Raw genomic sequence first — 23,471 nt, 5'->3', positions numbered from 1 at the left:
TTAAAATAAGTTTGTGAAATACCCAATAGACTATAAAGTATTTGGGTATTATAGAATAGTCATCTTATATATATATATATATATGTATAGGTATTGGATCATTTTAGAAGTTTAGGGGATGATATATGTATATGCATATACATATGATTGATTTCTTTTGAGAACCACTTTGAGTTTTAAGAACTCGAAAGAACTCAATGTAACAAAAAAAATTGAAATTTTTTTTACACATGTGTAATACGTAAGTGTAAGTGATGTACAAAAAATTACGGTATTATTTTACACACCGAATCGACTTTTTACACATGTGTAACTAACGTTTAAACTTGTGTAATTATAAAAAATACTTATTCTCTCTCCTGCTTCATTTTTTAATTAAATTTAATCTCAGCCACATATTTCATATCATTTAATTAAATGTGTGGTTCAAAATTGAGTTCTCAAAGTTCTTAAAACTCACTATGGTTCTCAAAATAACCCTCCCCTACACACACACACACACACACACATATATATAGGGGTGAGATCTAGAGAGAACTCATCTTAAAGAGAGAACTATAGAACTATAAAGAATTATTTTTAACTATTTTAAAAAAAATTATTTTGTGATTTTTTTTCTTTCCTCATTCTAATAAGATGATATTGACCCTTAAAAAAAAAACTTGTCGGTTAGTACTGTAGTGCATATGTGCACTAATGCCTATTGCATATATACAATAGTGTTTTATTGCATATAATACAACACAATTGCATTATCCAATACACACTATTGAATATATGCAAATACGACACTAATAATTGTATGCAAAACACATTATCGCATATATGTAATATAACACTAATGCACATAGGCACTATATCGATTTTTTTTTAATTTTTGTGTATAATATAACACTATTGCAAATAAACAATACAAACAACTATATATATATGCTATTCAACACTATTTTAAATATCAAAATGCACACTATTGCACATATGCATTATAAAAAAGTCGGTGTATTGCATATATGCATTACTCGTTAATTTTTTTTATTTTTTTTATTTTTTTTTTAGTTTTATTTTTTTTTTTGTGGTGAAGAATAACACCATATAAGAAGGATGAAAGAAAAAAAAATTTAAAAATATTTTTTTTAATTTAATTAAAAATACTTCATTATTAGTTCTTTAGTTCTCTCCATAAAATGGAGTTCTCTCATGATCCTCTCCATATATATATATATATATGGGTGAGAACTGGTGAACTTCAAAAAATAGAGAACTGGGAACACCCTTTCCAACATTTGATCAGATATATTTAATTTATTGCTTGTCTATATTATGCAATTGCAATTGTTATGTCCACCATTTGTTAGCTTAGAGAAAAGACAATTGAAGAAATTTACATATTGCACGTGTAGTTAACGAGTTATACTTTCACTTAGTTAAGAAACAAACGGTTGATTGTCTAGGTAGCTAATTAAACATTTATAAAAACTCATTATTGAAATTGTACAAGTTATACTAGAATCTATAGACTACTGATTGAACGATAAGTCTTTGTTGCATACAACAAGTTGCTGAAAAGCTTCATTTGCTCGACTTCCAGCCCAATGATGATTGATAAGCTTCCATCGTTTATCGGACTTGGTAGCACATAACACCTACCGACTGATGGGATCCCTACACGCCCCATGAATATGGGTCGCCCCCATCCAAAGTCAGCGTTGTGAATCGGAAGCCTAGCCCAACTTATTATTCGAAGATTTGTGGACTTATAAGAAACCTCCGGCTTTTGATCAAGGTTTTGTTCCAGATAATCAAGTGCTGAATTTAGATAGTCGTTATTCATCCTTGCTAAAGCATCATGGATTTTACTTGCTATGTACCAGGTAGGTTTTGATTGAATGTCGCTTGTTGTTGCTTCGATGGTGCAATTAAATACAGCATTCCCAAAATAGCCTGGCGGAAGTGGTGGTCGAAATCGGGCCCGCCCATCGACTGGGAAGTCGAGCCTGGTTTTGACATTGTTTGGCAACCCACGAGCTTTACAAACGCACTTCCAAACATGGGCCGAGAGAATTTCGAAAGAGCTGTAGCTGATCGTGTTCCCATCTTTCTTTGCTTTTGCTTTGAGCGCATTGAGTTGGTTTCGTGTTAACTTGAACATCGAGAAACAGGTTTTGGTTTCATCTAAACGAACTTGAAGTGGCGACTTCACTGTTGGATGGTATTCAATGTGCTCAAAAACCGGTCTTGGCGGGTCCCGTGCACGGAGGAGTGTCCGATCTATGAAAGGTGGGAGAGTAATGTCAAGGCCACGAGCCATTTCGGACCATGTGTTTATGAAGTGCGACACAGACATCCCATCCGCGACACGATGATCGAAACCAACTCCTAGTGAAACCCCACCACATTTGAAGCATGTTACCTACTTAAAGACAATTGTTAGAGCATCACAATAAGAATGTACAAAAACACCCCAAAACATACATAGTCAGCTTCAACGTCATAAAAACATAACTCTTTAAAAAAACTCAAAACTCACCCAATGAAGAATTCTAAAAAACCTAAAAACATTGTCACATCATCACCGTCGTTTACCTTTAACAAAATTATTATAATTTTTTTATCCACTGCCCAATCCCCATCCGGCCCCACCATCTGCAAATGGCTCACTCCAACCCATATTTTACACTTCTTGGTGAAGAAGTTCAATGAAAAACATCTCCTAAAAATGGCTCTCACAATAAAGAAAACCGCATGACATGTCGCCTTATTGTGTATGCACACATATACACGTCATGATGCTAAATTAAAGTAGAAATAATATTGACTCTAGAACTAAACTATTTCATATTCTAGACTTGTTTCAAAATAACGAGTACTTTTTCTAGTTTGGTTTGATTTGCGTGTTTTCTCTTTGTGTTTCTTTTTTTATGCATTGATATTACAGATTTCTATATCATATACTTTTCCGAATATTTTATGACGTTTTATTTCCAATTCAAAAATCAACTGAAAATAAAGGCAAATGCAAATTTTGCTTATTGATTACACCTGAAAGACGCCAAAGGATATGATTGAAATCCCAACGAGGAATGGACAACCGGAACGAGTTTCAAGTACTCTAATGAGGGTGCAAAGTCACCGAAATCATCGACAACACCATCCGATTCGGCTTCCAGAAACAAAACCCCTTGTCCTTGACAATCTATCTCAATACGACCATCTTCGTCATGTCTAAACCGCCCAGCCATTGGGTAATATGCAACTAACACCCTGCTCAAAGCGTCTGTCATAACTTTCATGTCAAAGTAGTTGGGAGCACCATTGGCCCGATAAAAATACACCGATTTCGAGTGAAAGTTCATGGCAGTGAGATCAAGGCAAGAGCTCCATAGCTTTACCATGGGTGTCTCCTTGGCTGGCCTCACCATCGTCGATTCTTTTACGACCACCTTCATCTTTGTGTTTTTGTCAATGATCCAGATGATGTTCTAATGTTCCATGACACGTACTTTTCAGCTTTATGTATAGATCGATCTAGCAATCGGTGATGTAGATAAGGTGAAACATTCCAAATTGTGTACAGCTGGTGTGTTAAGAATTTGTATACATGTATCCACGTGCATGATACAAATGAAAAATGACATGGAGCTCCTTTTATTCCCTATCTAGATGAAAATATGTATTCCTTTTATGAACATTTTCTAAAAACACTCATTTGTGAGTTGTCCCACAAGATTCCAACCATTCAATAAAAACACTCATTTCTCTTTCGTAAGATTATAAAATTTGAAACCCGGTAGCCTTCAGCCTCCGCCTCCGATGCCCCACAACTTTTCGTCAGTAGTGTAAATCGCTACCACTAGAAAAAAAAATATAAAGTTATCCCTATTTATTGAAAGCCTAACCAAGTTAAGAGCTAAAACCAATTAAGGCCCTACAAAAGTCTAAAGCCCAAATCAAATAAAACGATTGTTCGTTGTAGCTATCGGTTGCCACCCAAGTCTGTTCCCAGACTTAGGGAACGGACTTGGGTGGCAGCTGAGAGCTACAATGGTGTGGGTTTCGGATTTACGGGACCTTCCACATTCCTTCGTTTAGTTAGAACTTAAAGGGTGGGAGTAAATATTATACATATTATGTACATTTTCTTTTCCTTTTTTACGAGGTCTTAATAAATTGAGGTTCTAAAGCTCTAACTTTATTTATATATATATATATATATATATATATATATATATATATATATATATATATATAGGCTATCTTGTTATACAATTGAAAATTGGTTTTGGGATATAGGTGAGATGAAAAGTGAATGTATTTTTGTACTTTTGGTATGGGTAGGAACGTATGAAATAAGGAGTGATAGTAGTGCTGACATGGAATATAAAGAATTGCAATTAGGGGTGAGCACGGTTCGATTCAGTTTGGTTATTGGGTGAACCCCAAACCGAAATCGAAACCAAAGCTGTCGATTATTTTAGAATACCAATCGATCGGTTTTCGGTTATTTTCGGTTTCGGTCTTGGTTTTGGTTTTGGGTATTTTCGGTTTTTTTTATTGAGTAGACATTACAAAAAAAAATAAAAAAATTAGAGTACTTCATATATATTGAATTCAAAAATGCAAAAATAGACATGTGTTACGTGGCACCAAACAAATACAAAGTTATTTAAGTAGTAGAGTTTAAAATTCTACAAAGTTCTTAATCCAAAAAACACTAAAAGTTTGGCCCGAATCTTCATTCATTATCTTATTCATTTTCAAAGTTTAGACCCAATCTTCATCGTATTCATAATCTTCACCGTCAATGATAGATTCTTTTGATGTTTTGTTTCCGGTCATAACATCTTAAAAAACACGTAGAAAACATAAGTTCGATTAATCGGTTTGGTTTCATTCGGTTTTTTTAAAATTGATACCCGAACCTAAACCCAAATATCGGTTTTTCGAAAAACTATAAAAAAAAAAATTAACCGTCGGTTAATGCTTCAGTTCGGTTTTTTTGGTTATTAGGTTTTGATTCGGTTAATTTGGTTTTCTGCTCACCCCTAATTGCAATATAAAGTTCGGTGTGTACTCTCTTTTTGTATATCAAAAATAACACATGGAGTAAATGAAAGTTTTCAACTTATTTTATTGCATTTAACGTAAATACATGCGTCCATGCATCCATCCATCAATACATACCTACATACATACATACGTATATACATACATACATCCTGATAAGAAGATACATTATTGTTTCAATAAAAATTAACAAGGAATATAACGAAACAAGCTTCAAATTGCGTACCACAATTTGCTGAAAAGCTTCATGTGTTTAGCTTCAAGTCCAATGACGATCGATAAGCTCCCGTCTTTTGTCAGATTGGGCAACACAAAACAGTAACCTGATGGGATCCAAACAGGCGACGTGAAGATTGGTCGACCCCATCCGAAGTCAGCATCGTGAATTGGGAGCCTAGCCCAACTTATTATTCGAAGATCCGTGTACTTATAGGAAACCTTAGGCTTTTGATCAAGGTTTTGTTCCATATAATTGATTGTTGATTTTAAATAATCGTTATTCATCATCACTAATGCATCATGGATTTTACTTGTAGCATACCACATAGGTTGCGAGTTAATGTCGCCTGCAATGGCTTTAGCAACAGTTGTAAATATAACATTCCCAAAATAGCCTTGTGGAATTGGAGGTTGTAAGCGGGCTCGTCCATCAGTAGGAATGTGTAGCTTTGTCTCCACATCATAGGGGAGCTCACGGGCTTCACACACGCACTTCCAAACATGGCCTGAGAGCGATTCAAAAGAGTTGTAGCCGGTTGTGTTACCCTCAACTTCCTTTGATTTTTCTTTGAGCATATTGAGTTGGTTTTGTGTTACCTTGAAAATTGAGCAGACTGTTTTGATTTCGTTTGGTTCAACTTGGAGTGGTGAGCTCGCATTTGGATTTGGATGGTACTCAGTATGCTCAAAAACAGGTTGTGGTGGGTCTTGTGCACAAAGGAGGGTCCGGTCTAGTAAGGGTGGAATAGTAATGGTGAGACCGTTAGCCATATTCGACCATGTGTTTATGAAATGGAACGCAGATGGACCATCCGCTACATAATGGTGGCTTGCAACTCCTAGCGAAACTCCGCCACATTTGAAGTAAGTTACCTGCTTAAATTAATCAGATGTTGATAAAAAATAAAATAAAATGAAGAAGATGAGGAAAGAACAGAAAAGAAAAACAACTTTCTTTGAGGTGGTAAATTGGTCGTTTAAAAAAACATGATTAAAAATATTCTTAGATATATATATTTTAAAAAATGGAACAAAGAACATGTATAAAGTAAGTTGATAAAGTTAAAATACAAAATAAGACAAAAATGAAAAGTGTGAGAAAGATTTGTAACCATAAAAAAACCTTTGAAATTAATTCAAAAAATAATTAAAAAATCATAACTCAAAATATAAATGAAAAATCGAAAAAATTTAAAAAACTAAAATATTTCCCCAATCATTCATGTTCAAAAAAAATTAACAAAAAGATACAATGTCGAGATCAAATGCACGGTGGCGAAAATGAACAAAAAGCACAATTATAACTAAAAAAGACACAATAGATCGCAAAATATAACACAATGTTGAGTAGTTAACACGTTATCAAGAAAAAAAGACACGATGCTAAGAAAAAGAGACACAATAAATGACGAAAATAAAAACGAAATACAATGATAAACAAAAAGACACAGTGATCTTTTTCATTTGCCATTGTGTAATTTTTTTTAGAACAAGAAAGACAATGGAAATAATTTTGTGTTTTTACTTTTTTCGGTTTTTTATTAAATTTCAAGTTACGATTTTTTTATTAATTTTTTTGATGGTTTTTTTACGTGGCTATAAATTCTTCTCATTATTCTTATTTTTATTCCTTTTTATAGAATAACTTAACCCTAAATTAATATTCTTAATTAATCTGAAAAGGAGATTAGAAGTAATATATAAAAATGAAATGCAAAACGTTTATTTCATTAAATAAAGTAATATATAGAAGTTAACAGTCGTAAACAAAACATTGTCACTAAGACTATATTTATTGATAACCCAAAGTCCAAACTAATTACCCAACCTTTAATAAGAAAACTAAGAGAATGTTTGTGAATGAGTTTGAAAAATGCTCATTAGCTTATATATGGACTTTTTCAAAGGCATTTTTAAAAGTCATGAATTGAGGTTTTTGGAAAACTGATTTTTAACCTTTTCAAAAAGCTAAAATAAGAAAGATTTTTGTGATTGCCAAAAACATTTTAACTTATTGCCTTTTTGAAAACACACTAATAATTCAATAAACATTTTTTCAAACTAAATTCCAAACATGCTCTAATTTCTTTTCACCTATCAAATCCAGCCTAACTCAACTTTTCAGTTTCATTTATCCAATCTACCTAAACCAATTTTTATTACATATATATGATTTAGGTTTTAATGTACTGCATATATTAAATTTTATTATGAATAATAAAAAGTTTGTCTTCAAGCAAAAGAAAAATTGTTAATAATAATTATTAAGACTAAACAAAACCGTGTTTTTAGATTTTAAAAAGTTAAACACTTAAATTTCATTTCTAACTTATTAATTTATTTACAAGTTTTAACAAAAAGAAAGTTCATACAAATTCGTATTAAAAAATACATATTTTTAAAAATACTCTGTTTTTAATAAATTTATATTGAAATGTTCATAAAAAAATACTAACAATACTGTGTGTGTGTATATATAAAGTTAAATAATATAAGTTATTAAACAAGAATAAAATTATCAATAAAACTAATTATAAGTAAAGTAAAAAGGAAAAAGAAAATTCATCACAACCATTCTTGTGTTGACATGTGTCACAAAACCCATCACAACCTTGAGTTGTTACATCAACCGGATTGTGGAGTTTGATGACTTTTTCTATTTTTTTATTATTTAGTCAACAACTTACTTAAAATGTCAATAATAAAGTTGGTATAAGGAGAAATTAAGAAATTAAAAAGTAATATATATATATATATAATAAAACTCAGGTGTTGGGGTGTATGTGGTTTGAACTTTGAAACTGAATCAAATTGAATTTAAGCTGCAGGATTGTATGTTAAAGATCGGTGAAAATGACGCTTTATGTCAAAAATAGACTAAAATGCTAGATTAGTGTATGGATAGGCGGTCGGTCTCCCTAGTCCAATGGCATTGGGGTGAAGGCTTGGTTGAGATCCGTGAGGTCTCAGGTTCGAAACTTGAGTCAAGAGGGTTTTCCCATAGCGATGAGTTTCCTTCTTGATGGTGATCCTGAGTGACTCACGCCTAAATCGTCAAAATTAGTAATTTAGTATGGACGTTTGACATTCCATCTCAGAAAGACTCACTCGGGTATTGAGTTCCGAACTTTTCCAAACAATTTATAGGATGATCTCATCGGTGTAGATTGGTTTAAATGATCCCTTAATGTAGTGAGTGTGGTTAATTCGAGTGCAATTTAAAAGGGGTAAAGATGTTTTCTTTCTGGTCTTTTCAACTAACACGCGAATGTGTTTAAACTCATTTTTTAAGTTTAAGAAGTAGAATAAATAAATAGATTATTTGTCAATAGTTACGCATTTACATTTGCAACGATGTTGCGACAAAGTCAAATTATGTGTCTATTTTTTCACTTATGGAAACTTATCTCAATTTTTTTCAATCAAATTATGTGGCTTTGTCAATATACCTGCGAGACCAACAAAGGATATGATTCGATTCCCAGCGAGTAATCCACCATTGGAACGAGTTTCAACAACTCAAATCCAGGTGCATAGTCACCGAAATCATCAACCACATTGTCACACTCGGCTTCCAAAAACAACGCACCTTGTCCTTGACAATCGATCTCAATCCGGCCATTTTCGCCTAGCTTAAATCGCCCTGCCATCGGTTAAAATGCAACCAACGCCCTGCTCAAGGCGTCTTTCATTACTTTCGCATCAAAGAAGTTGGGAGCACCATTGGGCCGGTAAAAGTACACCACGGGTGCGTGAAAATCCGGGGCCATGAGATCGAGGCTAGAGTTCCACAAGTTAATCTTCGGCGTCTCCTCCGCCGGCCTTACCATTGCGGATTCTCTTACCACCACCTTCATCTTGATGTTTACTGCTTACCAAATGCAAAAGAGTAAAATAAAAAGAGAGCTTTTGAAGTTGGCTTGCTATTTCACATTGAAGACTTGCCCAATATATAAGAAAGTAGATGGACTTAAATCAATAAATGACCCAAAGACAGGAAAAAAATGTACGGAAAACATCATATAAGAGGATTTACATCTTATCCACAAATAATGTGAGTATGATACTTCAAGCGTGCTTTTATATTTTAGGTCATTGAGCATTAAAGATGCTAACTAGGAACATTTACGAGCATGCTTTGAAGTCTCGGGAAGATCAGGTTTGATACATGCTTTGCCATTGTTGTGATACGTGTTTTATTGGGTTTGCTGATTAGTTTGAGTTTAAAAAAGTAAACATTTGCCCTTGATTGAGTCACACTGGCAAGGAATCTTTGGTTACCATTGTCGTGTGTTTGCGTTTGTTGATGCCTACGTTTTATTTATTACCAGATTTGTTAATTGATAAGTGATTTTAATATATGACATGAGATTACTGAGTAGTTACATGCTTGAACCTTGAGTGTGGCTTACTTTTTATTAGTGTTTACAACTTTGCTAATTACTCACCTGTTATCAAACCATTACTAGTGTGATCAATACTCTTAAACTACATCTTCATAATTTGATAAACTTTGTAATATTTAGAATCAATTACACTGCATACTGACCGCTTACTCCTCTAGGTTTGACAACTTGCTTACCCTTACTTGTATAGGTATTTAAGACTTCTAATTATTTTATTTTTTAATGGACCACGACACCTTCAATACTCGTCTAGTATTGAAAATGCACTTAAAACAGATTTTTGTGAGGGAAGATAACAGAGTACTGTAACACCTCAGTGTAACTAGAGCTAACGTGAGAAATCAATTCAAAATATAATTAATTAATTAATTAACTAATTAATTAATTATAATAAAACGCCTAATTTATTAACTTAAAATACAATTTCTAGTATATAGGATTTCTAGACCCTATTTTTTTCACACATCCCGAGGATTCTCTTGAATACCTACCAAGCTACCATATATTAAACAAAAGAAACAACAAAAATTGTTACTAGAAATTGCTCGGTATTATAAGAAAAGTATTAGTAAGTAGTGTCATAAGATGTGAGGCTTATCTACGTATTCTAATAAAGTAAAATAATTATAGACGTATTAGTTTGTACTTAATTCTTATAATTTTTTTTCTCTTCAAAACTAATATATGTTATAGATAAATAATTATTTACTTTCTCTTTACATTCCATTTATATTATATCTACATGATTAAATTATTCACTTTTCTTTAAACTCTATTTATATTATATCTATACACTTTTATAAAAAGTAAATATTTACATGTTATACTACTATACATTGTTAAAATATATTTCACAACATATTTGGTAAAATCCAAAAATCAACAACAAACCGTGTTTGTTAAATATTGAAATAATATAATTTAAATGTTATCATTAACATATTATACTATGTATATTGTTGAATATTGTAAACAAAAAAACAAAAAAAAACTCGCTTTCAATTTACGAAGTAATTTTTTTAATCATTAAATTATAAATATATGTTTAAAAGTTGATCCATTATTTTAAAAATAAATCCATTAATCTATTGGTTTTTTTGTACATTGTCATATAAATTTATAAATTATAAATATATGATTTAAATCTATCTATTAATTTTTTCGGTTAATTTAGTAAACTATATATATTTGTTAAATTGTAAGGATATTATATACCAATCACTTTCAAATATAATAAAGTTTATCATATTTAGTTTCTTAGATTTTTTTTATCACGTGAAATCTAAAAATTAACAACAAATCGTATTTGTTAAATATTGAAAAAATATAATTTAAAATGTTATCATTAACATATTATATTATGTATATTGTTGAAGATTGTAAATAAAAAATAATAACATAAAAAACTCTAATATGATTTCAATTTACGAGGTAATTTTTTTAATCATTAAATTATAAATATATGCTTAAAAGTTGGTCCATTTTTTTAAAAATAAATTCATATATCTATTGATATTTTTGTACATTGTCATATAAATATATGAATTATAAATATATGATTTAAAATCTATCTATTTATTTTTCGGTTAATTTAGTAAACTATACATATATGTGTTAAATTGTAAGGATGGTATATACCAATCATTTTCAAATATAATAAAGTTGATCATATTTAGTTTATTGGGTTTTTTTATCAAGAATTGCTTCGGGTTTTTTGTGGAACTTCAATTGGATTGTTACGAGTTAAAAGTTGGTAAATAGATCGTTTTGTACAAATTAACTACATTTTGCTCAAATTTGTTACACGTAAAAAGGGGGTAATCTAAAATTTTTAAAAAAAAATTGAGAATGCAAATAGATTTATCGTCAAACTTGTTACGGGTTCAAGTTTTGACTTGAAAATGTAAAACAAATGCAATTTAGAATTTTAAATGTGAATGAGTTTCGAATTTATTTTTAAGGACATTTTTGAAAATAGTCAAAAGATTCGGGGCTTTGCACATTGAGTATTTTTTCCATGACTATTTTAATTTAAGAAAAAATGACAAACACTTACGACATGCCACCTCCAGACCTATCAATGCTTTTAACTTTTATTAAATTAGAAATACTTGTGTTAACATTGACTTTTCCTTATATAGTTATTAGAATGTTACATGTGAAGCATGTCGTACAAAATTATGCTTAAGTGAAGCAAAACATTCATAAAATTGAACGAGTTAACCTATTTTTTTTCTTTTTTGTCAATTGACAAGTCGAGAAGCCCCTTAAATTTTTCAAAAACTTTTTCATAGTGTAACTCAAAACTATTGTTATATGAGAAGTATTCTTCAAAATTGGTTCATAACCAAATTTATTTCAATTATACATATATGATACTGAGAATAAACTTCCAGTAGATGGAGTGTTCTTGGGTATATTTTTGCACATGCACTTTTTTTATTAAGATTATTTTTTTTAGAAAAAAATCATTTTGTGATATAAATAAAATCAATTTATGTATAATGATATAAGTATAGATGTAATACATTTTTTATATACATTATGTTTTGCTTTATTTGTAACTAGGTTACGTACCCGTGTGCAACACGGGTTAGAATAAATAAATTTATTCAAACGACGACAATATAAGAAATAAAAAAAATGTGTTAAATTGCTCATATAATTATATATTATACGGTATATTAAATTAAATATTATAAAATATTAAAAAATATATATCCATTTCGGAAATTCATAAATATCCAAATAATTTTTTTTATTTTTGTTACAAATAAAATTCAACTTATTTAATATTTTAACCCATTTGAGATATAAGCAGTGTTCAGAAACTGGACCATATTGGCTGTCCAACCAAATAAACAAAAAAATAAAAAAATTGGTTGGTTGTTCGCAAACCAGCTTTCAAACCGAAAACAACAACCGGGATAACATTAAATATTTTTAAAACTGAGTAGATGTACACAATTGCACCATCGCCTAGTGATAATAATAAGTCGGATGCACTACCCTGTCTTTTATAAATGTTTGGTTTTTTCTTGATTTCTCATTGGAGCAATATGAGATGGGATATAGTTTTATTTTGAACCTTGAAGTGCTAAGTGACACAAAGATGGTCATATTATGTGTCAAGCGACATAACTATATTTTTGTTTATTATATTAAGGATGAGTTTTCATTGTTTTTTTTTCAGCGGCACCAGAATAGGCGTTGTTCGTATTAAAAATTGTAAGAAAAACAACTATTTAGATGGAACTAAAACAAATGTGTTTAGTAAATTTAAATTTTTATTTATATTTTTCAAATTAAATTCAAGTTAAATTAAATAATAATGGAATACCATTTGAAATATATGACAATGGACTTGTAGATGCATCAACTGAAACATTAAAACAAATAGGTACAATCTTATATGTTAGTTGTAATATAAAATAAATATGTATCCCCTAAAATTTAATTATAAGTAGGTAAACGAATGATACTTTGTTGTATAACTCCTGTTAGAAACATCGTTCTCCGAATTTAGCTTTTGATCTTTTAGACATCGCCTTATCATTTGACAAAACAAATACATTTATAAAAAAGAATCATATGAATGGTAGAAGAAGTATAAAATAGCATTAACAATGAATTTAAAGCGTAAACAACATGAAGAAAATTAAAATTGACCAATCACCTCCTATAGTCCGGTTTGATTTATACAACCCATAATTAAAAATCATAAACCAAACCGTTGGTCATGATTTACACAACTTTTAGTGGGGTACCACTTTTATGTTTATTGTATCAATGACGAACTGTCGTTTTTTATATAACAACTTCATTTTAATATTCTAGTTTAATGCTTAATTAAATTTTATTTTATATATTTATTTAAATAATGAAATAGTTCCTGCATGTTTTTTTAAGGGGTCTATAAAAAAGTTATCATGATTCAATAGGTACATTGTAAATTTTATATGAAAACCACGTGTAATATGATGTTTGTAACCCGAGTATATAATATATGTATAACACTGTATAAACATAAGCAACTAATTTAAAGACGAATTTCATTTCAAGATGGTAAGTTTGTTGGTTTAATAGTTTTAAAGTCAACCAAGAAGACACCTAGTTGATATACATGTAATTCATATATGCTTAAAAGTGCGAAGAATACAATATTAATATATGATGCGCAATATAAAATACATAATTGGATGTAGGACTTGTTGTATATAAGGTAAATTGATTGAAGAGGAGCAGAGCTATGAAAGTCTCCTCACGTGTGTTTGTGAGTACGAACACTATCAAATAAAGGTGTTTAGTGCTAAGGAATGAAGGAAAGCAAAGTAATTTAGTTTTCGTTGTTGTTGCTGACGGAAATCACTAATGGAAATAAACAAATTTTACGGTAACTAATAGCTGCTGTATATTAGATTATTAGTTGTCTACGTAATTAGTGATACATAACTTAAAGGAAATCACTAATTATTAAATGATAATGAAATTATGTTTTCATAGAAGAAATAATTCAAAAATCAAGGAATGCATTTAGTTGTGTATATGGAAAGTTTTAATTTCTTTATTTTAATTTAATTATAAATATTTATGACCTAAAGCTTCAAAGATAGGGTGTCACTTGGCAAAATATTAGGCCAATTAGGGTTAATGTGGTTCAACCATCATTTTTGTTTATTATAATAGTAGATTTAATTATTTAGATCATCACGTATTTTATACGGGTTCTAAATCTAGTAACCAAATATAATAATGGCAATATTGGCGGAGGACGTGAAATATCACGTGAAACCCCACCACATTTGAGTCATTTTTTTCACATGTTAAAACGGACATATTCATTTATGGTAGTATCCCAAGAGACAATTTGTATGATAAAAGGATAATATAGACAGCAGTGGCAAAGGACAATGAACTTGATTAAGGCTATGGATAGTGGGGCGCGGGTGGCCCGACGTGGCCGTCGCGCACACCACTACACCATTCTCGTGATCAGGGGCGCAGACGAGCGGGTGGCCGGGACTGTGGGGCGGAAACTAGCCGTTGGCTAGTGTGGTTTTAAAAAAATAGCCGTTGGCTATTATTAATGTAAAAAAAAACGTTTTTTTTATTACAAACTCACTATAAATAACTACCCAATTTTATAATAATAACACACCATTCTCACTACATTTCTCTCTAATAATTTAAAAACCTCTCAACGTTTCTCAAATTTAAAACCATGTCGGGCTCGGTTTACGGTAATATCAACACACAACCGGAGCCGGCTAAACCCGTAGAACAATCCCACAAAGGTAAGGAGAAGAAAACCGGAGAAGCGGGATTGGTGAAGCTCGAGATACAATTTAACGAATTGTCAAGTAGCCTACTATCGATTGGTGAAGCAAGACATACAAAAAATCGGTTCAAGAGTTTGGCATTTCTAGCCAAAGACTTTAGCCACCTACCGCTATCCGACCAAACGATAATGGAGGAAGAAAAAGATCTTATTCGGAAGAAATTGGCGGGGAAAAAAAATAAAAACGCTATTTTTATGTATTTTAAATTTATGTGTTTATTTTCCTTTTTATTTATGTTTTAATGAAGTATTTTATTTATAATTGTGTGCATAACAAAAGAAATTCAATCAAGCCCCTGATCACCTTGACCACAACACCCTCTAGGGCTTGATCCTGTGCCACGTTAGCACCTACGTGACACAAATATATTGGATCACTTGAGTTTGGATCAGACCCCACTACCCTTAGGCTAATATCAATTGATTCATATAACTCGGATCTATTCCTTGATAATAGTTATCTTGTTCAATTATTTAGTGTGTAGCGTGTGTTTCTGAAGTGAATTTGACAGATTTTGACTTCATAAAATAGATCAAATTCGTTATAGAACTCATAAATTACAAACTATTTATAGTGACGGGTTCAATGGCCACATCCCTTAGCGAATGGACCCTCCATTCGCCACGGCCAGCGAATGGCTTATTACAAAACTCTTTTGTAGTCCTAAAAGACGGGATCATAACAATTATTACTTGAATCAATCTCACTTGTATGCTAGCGGAAATCACATACAAGCAATCGAGATCTCGTGTCTTCCATGGTTTTTTATTACCCGAAATGGAAAGTTAGAAAAGATAAGGTAGAGAGAGTAGGTGAGAGTTGCTGATTTTTGCAAAAAAGGTTAGTGTGTGCATGTTGCACTATTTATAGTGCAAGTTCCATGCACCATTCTTTCGATTACATGGCCCAAAAAGGGCTTTGTTTACAATGGGCTATGCCCAAACATTACAAGGCATATCAAAAGCTAACATAATACAACGATTAACAAAACGAAATAATACAAAAGACGACATTAAAAAATAGGGTCCTACAATCTCCCTATAGTCTTTAGTATTATTTGTAGCTTCGGTCTTCAACCTGTTTCACAGACGAGGCAATCATTTTCAAGTTGATCCTCAACAAGGCGGCGAAAAAACTTGTTGAACTTTTTAACTATAGGATCAACACTTGCTTGAAACGGATCAAAGATTACAAGAAGAGGAGTCTTGTAAAGTTTCATTATGTCTTCTTTGTCAAACCACATCAACGAGTGCTATCAAAGAAGCGGAAGGCCTTGTATCCTGAATCTCCCTTGCATCGAATCACAACCTCACCAGTTTGGCTGTCAAAGCTCCAAGAATGAAAATCCTTAAGAGTATCGGGCTTAAAGGGTTCGCCAAGAATGATGTCAGCTCCGTCTTTGGGCATTTCAAATCTCCAGACCATCTTTTTTTTTCTTGTAACGACATCAAGCTCAGTTTGAATAATTGAGCCAATACGCCCCATATTAAGAGGAATAGACCACGTATTGCACAATACGCCCCATATTAAGAGGAATAGACCGCGTATTGTGCTATACGCGACCTATAGGGTACTACTGACAACCTAGGACTTATTTTGACAGCCCTAGGTTGTCATATCGTACCCTATAGGTCGCGCATAGCACAATACGCGACATATAGGTTCAGTTTGAATAATTGAGCCATCCAACTCCCCCTTTCTTCTCTTTATTATATATATGTTACCATGCACAAATACATGTACACACAATTCAATATCACCTTTAGAGAATCAAAACCAAAAAAATAAAATGTGGTGGTTCGACAATATGTTTCCTGACAACGAGGAGGAGCCGAGATACGGGCCTAAAGATCAGCCTAGCGCGTCGGGATTACTTGATTAACCAGGTTTCGTTGTATATTGATATAATATAAATTTGTTAGTTTGTTTATAACTAAAATATGTTACCATTACGTTTGTCAGGAGTATCACCGTTACGATAGTCGCGTTGAACAGCTTTATGATCAGCCTAGCAAGCCCGGGTTACCAAATTTGAACCAGGTAATATATGTTTAATATAAAGTCGTTATTTGATTTTTAACTAATATATGTTACCATTACGTTTTTCAAGAGTATTTCGCTTACGAGAGTCAACCTGAACAATTTATGGTGAGCCAATGTACCAGTTACCTGTTGGCGGGTCGGATTATAGAGGCCAGTCTTCTTAGTACCACGTACCCGTAGAAGTTTCACGGTATAACGAGGGAAACGAACATGTTGGGGGAACCAAGATGATGAAGATAATTATGATGATGATTATATACGCGAGCCGATGGTTTCGTATAAAACAAATAATATAAGACACCATATTTTTTGTTTTATTATAATTATTATTATTATTATTACTATTAGAATTTATTATTATTATTTAATTATTATTATTATTGTTAGGATTATTAATTTAATTTTATTATTTTCATTATTTAATTAATATATTTATTATTATTTATAATATTTATTTGTTATTGGTTTTTTTTAGTCCCGTAAAGAGTTGGAGGAATGGGTCAAACACAGAGGATGAGATCATGGGTATGTTATTGTGGTCCGACGGTCAAGGACAAACGGTATGGAACTTGCATGCAATCGTGGAGGGAACCCAGACTGAGGGCAACGATCAGGCGTACCGGTAGTATCAAAAAATACTGTCCATTTAAACTCCTAGGCAGGTACGAATCGTCAGGTAGATCTTTGAGGCTTGAACTGGTAAACGAGACACATAACCACGATCTCGTTGTCTTTGAGGCGGGGTACGCGGAGCTCTGGAAAATGACCAACGATGAACTTGATCTGGTTGCGAGGTTATATCGGAACGGCTTGAAGCCCAAAAAAATTCAAAATACCGTTGTCCCGTCTCTGTTTCCCCGTCGCCGACGTCCAAACCCCACCACCATTCGTCAACCCCGCCGTCCATGCCGTTGCAACCGTCCAAACCCCATCACCATTCCCGTCTCCCCGCCGTCCATCCCATCGTCGGCGTCTAAACCCCAACACCATTCCCGTCAACACATCGTCCAAACACCGCCATCAAAACCCCAGCACCACCAAACACCGTCGTCCACCCTATTTGTCGTTCATCACCACCGCCACCGCCGTTCATCATCACCACCATTCCCGTCAACACGCCGTCTAAACACCGCCATCCAAACCCCATCGTCGTCCACCCTATCCGCCATTCACCACCACCGCCTTTCATCACCACCGCTGCCGTCGTTCATCACCACCACCGTCGCCGTTAATATTAAAAGGTACGTTTTCATTATTTTTGTTATTATTGGATTTACTTATAAGTTATAAACGATATTTTGTGCCAAATTTTGATTTAAATGTAACGCTTTATGTGCATCTTTGAATGAGGGTAGTTAAATTAGATCAAATAATTTTTATTCAGGCAAAATTTTTATTCGAGTTTAGTTTTTTATTGTCGGGTTGTTGTAACGTCTTTGTTTCTACCCGTGTACTTTTGATTTCGGTTTGGTTTACAAACTATGAATGGTTAGATTGAGTTAATAAGTTTACTAAATGTTTTTGGTTTCTTAATTCATCTAACATATTTTTTTGGTGAAATGGAATCAAATGTAACTATCGGTCCCATTAATATAATTATTAATTATTATTATTTAGTTATTATAAATATTATAATTTAATTTAATTTAATTATTATTATTATTATTATTATTATTATTACTATTATAACTGTTATATCTTATTATTATTATTTAATAATTATAATTATTATAATTTAATTTATTATATCTTAAATATTAAAGATGGAGGACGAGGTGGAGATGGAGATTGAGCATGAGCAGGAGCAAGGCTAGGTGCCGAGGGCGGTAGAGGATGACAATATACTAGCTAGGTACCAATATCTTCAGTTTCAGGTCGATACCGATCATTCCCAATAGGTATATGCGCCTCCGACAGATGACACCGCGTTACAAAACGGTCATAAGTTTAGTTTTTTATTGTCGGGTTGTTGTAACGTCTTTGTTTCTACCTATGTAGTTTTGATTTCGATTTGGTTTACAAAGTGTGAATGGTTAGATTGAGTTAATAAGTTTACTAAATGTTTTTGGTTTCTTAATTCATCTAACATTTTTATTTTGTGGTGAAATGAAATCAAATGTAACTATCGGTCCCATTAATATAATTATTATTTATTATTATTTAATTATTATAAATATAATATAATTTAATTTAATTTAATAATAATAATAATAATTATTATTATTACTACTGTTATATCTTATTATTATTATTTAATAATTATAATTATTATAATTTAATTTATTATTTCTTAAATATTAAAGATGGAGGACGAGGTGGAGATGGAGATTGAGCATGAGCAGGAGCAAGGCCAGGTGCCGAGGGCGGTAGAGGATGTCAATATACTAGCTAGGTACCAATATCTACAGTTTCAGGCCGATACCGATCATTCCCATAGGCATATGCGTCTCCGACAGATGACACCGCGTTACAAAACGGTCATCAGTTGGTCATTTTTAGAGGCTTGTGACGTACGAGATCGAGTGGCCGAGTACGTCGTCGCGGATACACCATGGAGTCGATGCTTCAGTATGTCTCACTCAGCGCACTGAGAGCTCACAATGGAGGTGTACTCTACTATACGTGTTAGGTATGTATTTTATAAGTTATATATAATATAATATAATATTGTATTGTATTGTGTTGTACTGAGATTTTTTTCCGTATGTTCGGGGACGAGAGTCACCTTTCTATGGAGGAGTTTGCTGTTGCTCTCGGTTTACGAACATCGGCGGAGGTACGGCTTCCGCTTTACACAGATAGCATCCACCAGTTGCTGGACGACGAGTTGCGGGTATGGTGGAGGACGATTAGCGATAAGCATTTCGGGCCTAAGGCTACGAAAGCCAGAGTCTTCGATATCAGGGACCCCATTGCACAAGTATGTTAAATATATTATCATTTATATTATATTGTATTGTATTTAAATATTGTATTGTATTATATCATATTGTATTGTATTGTGTTGTAGGGATGAGCAAAATCGGTACCGGTACCGATTTGGTACCGTCGGTACCGAATCGACACCAAAGTTTTAAGTTTCGGGATCGGTACGGTACCGGTTTTCCCGATTTTTTACCCTCGGTACCGGTACCAAGAATTTCCATTTTTCGGGATCAGGAAAATCGGGATCGGTACCGTTCGGTACCGGTACCATCCCATGCTCATCCCTATTGTGTTGTATTGTATTGTATTGTAATGTATTATACAGGTATCTTCATCGCCTTATTGCCACATCTTTCATGGGTCGTTGCCAAGGCGGTGAGCACTACAGTCTCCGTGATCTATTTTTCGTGCGGTGCATGCTGACCCAAAGAAACGGCAACCTCGCGCGAGGTTTTGCAGATTATTTTGTCTGTTACTACCACCGAAAAAAGTGTGGGTCGTTGCTGGATGGCCCGTACGTCACCCAGCTTGCGATTTCGTCGGGGTACGGAGAGCGGTAGCTGATTTACGTATCCCAGCGATCAATATGCTTCCGTTTGACCACTTCCGCTGCTCGAGCATGCATATCTTGCAGTGGTTTACATGACCTGACGGTGCCAGATATACCGTCTCTTGACCGGGATGTCGGCACATGACCCCTTACGTCCATGTGCCTTTAGTCGAGCCTGCCCCAATAGCAGCAGCGGAGGTTCAGGTTGTCGACCAGCCTGTCGACGAGGAGGAGGATGCAGGTGGGGAAGCAGATGCTGATGTCGACGCACATGAAGTACGTTTATTATATTATCGTTTAAAGTCTACTTTTAATTCACCTATTTTATTAATTAGATATTGTTTTGATATTAGCCACCGCTGCAGCACGTCTCCCGTACTTATCGGGTAATGCGTTTGGATGCCGGCACTAACTCCAGGTTACAGCATATGGAGCGGGGGATGCTGGAGATGCAGCGATCGATTGTGCAGACCCAACGTCAAATTGGCTGGGTCTTCAGTTACCTTGGCGCTGCTCAGCCTGGTGAGAGGTACGAGGTACCACCTCCACCTACTTTTGACCACGAGGCGAGCACGTCGGGCATTAGACGCGAATGGGGTGATGACGTGGACGGCGACGGTCAGGGATCGAGCGTCAGGCCAGAGCCAACGACCATGTTGATGTTCACGATGCGACATTTTCGGCCCCCGACATTAACGACACGCCGTTTTTATAGTTTGTATATATTTTGTACAAACTTGATGTTTTGTATATAATAATGTTTTGGTTTGATGTAACGTGTTTATTTTTTTGGTAAAAAAATTGTTATAAAAACACATCTTTTTAAACAAAATTATTATACAAAAACAATAAAAAAAAAGAAAACATAAAAACAAAATTAAAACATAAAACATAAAAAGAAAAAGAAAAAAACATAAAAAAAATTAAAATAAAAACATAATAAGACAAAATTGATGGGGTTTTCTAAAATACCCCAATATGCCCCATATAGTGCTATACGGACATATTAAGGGGTTTTTTTAAAAAAAAACCCATGGTGCCCCTAAAAATGGCTTTTCAAAGTGTCCAAAAGTCAGGTGTGACATACAGAGATGCCTCTTTTGGATGGGAATGTTGATAAGTAATATTTGATGTAGTTGATACATGTGCTGGTATTGTAGCAGACAGAATGTTGAAAGTAACATTTACTCCTTTAATATTGGCCAGTGATACATAGTAAACGGGTCGTGTTTGAGCTGATCCCCATATAATAAACAGGTTGATTGGTTAACCCTTAAAATTGTTATATTAAGAAGAAAAGGTTTGGTAATTTGTTTATTTATTTTTTTTAATTATGTGCTTTTAAATAAATTCTATAATCAACCCATGTGATACAACTTTATCACATTTTGTTATAACATTGTTTGTTGCTATTTTATAGTACTAATGTAACCAGTAGTATTACCATTTTTTATTCTTTTAAAATTGCCAACAGTTATCCATAATGTTCATGTTGCCTTTTCGTATGTGATATTTATTCTTCATTTTCTTATTTCACAAATGCAGATGTATTTTGAAAGAGACTATTCAATCTCATTAGTTGGGACTATTATGGCTCTAGAATCAACCTATCTTTGTCTTCCCGTTTTATGTGGTGCAAAGGTATGGATCTCATTATATATTTTTATGATAAATTGATCACCTAAAATTCATGATGCTTTATTGATATGTTGTTTTGCGTGGCCTGAAAAACCGTCTATATATGTTGCTCCTCTTCCTATACATGATAGAAATCCAGGTGATAAAAATGGCTTCAGATGATAAAAATGAAAGATTGACTGTATGGTGTCAATAAATGAAAATGGTTTTGTTGCTATTTTTAGGAAATTTATGGTTATATCAAGTGCAGGATACACCAACAATGCTTACATTACAACTTTTGATTTTATTAGGGAATATCTCATATAATAGTAACCAACTTTCAAAAGTGTTCCAATTAGGTCACTCATGCATATTTTTCTCAAATCGGGTCACTAAATCTTCAAATCGAGTCTCACCGATTTTTTTGTTTGTTAAGAAAGAAATGGAAGATAAGATGTGGGGGTCGGAATTTGCAATATGTAGTTATATTTTTAAAAAATTAAAAAACATTAATTATATTAAAATTCAAAAATAAAAAATAAAATTCACGTCGCCACTCAACGTCAACATCAAGAAAATGATAAAAAGATTTCCTATGAGAAACAAAAAATAAAAACGTTAAAAAAATGTGTTAAAACCTTTAATTTAATAAAATATGAAAGTTGAGTGGCCTAATTGGAACACTTTTTAAAATTGAGTGACCTAATCGGAACAATTTTGAAACTTGGTTACTATTCTATGAAATTTCCATCAAAAACATGTTAGTCATACCTGAGGCCGAAATAATTTTATATAAGATTGTGATGGCCAATTCTGATTAAACACATTTTGTTTGTGTTCTTTTGTAAATTTGAGATTCTTGACATATTTTTTGTATTATATATTTTATTTCTTTTCAATTTTGTTTCTTTCTTATTTAATTTTATCATTTGACAAATCTAGTGTCATACACGTATTCAAAAGCTAGTTTCTAATATAGGATTTTTAAACCCTACTTGTTTTTCACACATCTCCACGATTCCCTTGAATACCTACCATATAAACAAAAGAAACAATAAAAAGGAAAATTGTTACCAGAAAATTGCTCTGTAATAGAAGAAAAGTAGTATTGTCTTGAAAGACGATACTTAGGCCACCCGTAGTGGGCGGTGAATCCAGGCGAGGAAGGGCGAGAACACCGCCCCCTGGCGGTTTTAGGGGCGATAGGGGGGGGGGGTTATTATCGCTTGCGATGTGTGTGTATTGTGTGTGTATATATTATTATATATGTTTGTGTGTGGTGTATACCTGTATATATATTTATTT

At 33.0% G+C, this 23,471-nt stretch overlaps 2 protein-coding genes across 2 annotated transcripts; both read right to left on the bottom strand.

The window, feature by feature from the left end:
• Positions 1-1,458: 1,458 nt before the first annotated feature.
• On the bottom strand, positions 1,459-3,446 carry LOC143545389 (shikimate O-hydroxycinnamoyltransferase-like). Its single transcript, XM_077037301.1, has 3 exons — positions 3,049-3,446; positions 2,641-2,653; positions 1,459-2,410 (listed from the first exon to the last, which is right to left on the bottom strand). Exons 1-3 carry the CDS (start codon positions 3,444-3,446, stop codon positions 1,511-1,513), a joined length of 1,311 nt encoding a protein of 436 aa, XP_076893416.1. The 3' UTR covers positions 1,459-1,510.
• Positions 3,447-4,997: 1,551 nt separating this feature from the next.
• LOC143545408 (shikimate O-hydroxycinnamoyltransferase-like) lies at positions 4,998-9,272 on the bottom strand. Its single transcript, XM_077037317.1, has 2 exons — positions 8,733-9,272; positions 4,998-6,156 (listed from the first exon to the last, which is right to left on the bottom strand). Exons 1-2 carry the CDS (start codon positions 8,931-8,933, stop codon positions 5,278-5,280), a joined length of 1,080 nt encoding a protein of 359 aa, XP_076893432.1. The 5' UTR covers positions 8,934-9,272; the 3' UTR covers positions 4,998-5,277.
• Positions 9,273-23,471: the final 14,199 nt, after the last annotated feature.

Source organism: Bidens hawaiensis, unplaced genomic scaffold (assembly GCF_021521415.1).
Source record: "Bidens hawaiensis isolate Kalapana, Puna unplaced genomic scaffold, B.hawaiensis_p1.1 tig00013943_1, whole genome shotgun sequence".
NCBI lineage: Eukaryota > Viridiplantae > Streptophyta > Magnoliopsida > Asterales > Asteraceae > Bidens > Bidens hawaiensis.
Note: the sequence above shows the minus strand (reverse complement) of the source record. Positions and strands in the feature narration are given on the sequence as shown.

Bases quoted from the DNA above. Each gene is read 5' to 3' on its own strand.
- LOC143545389 (XM_077037301.1), bottom strand. From the start codon at position 3,446: ATGAAGGTGGTCGTAAAAGAATCGACGATGGTGAGGCCAGCCAAGGAG.
- LOC143545408 (XM_077037317.1), bottom strand. From the start codon at position 8,933: ATGGCAGGGCGATTTAAGCTAGGCGAAAATGGCCGGATTGAGATCGAT. The intron at 6,157-8,732 runs GTATATTGACAA...TAATTTAAGCAG, and splicing joins ATCCTTTGTTGGTCTCGCAG to GTAACTTACTTCAAATGTGG.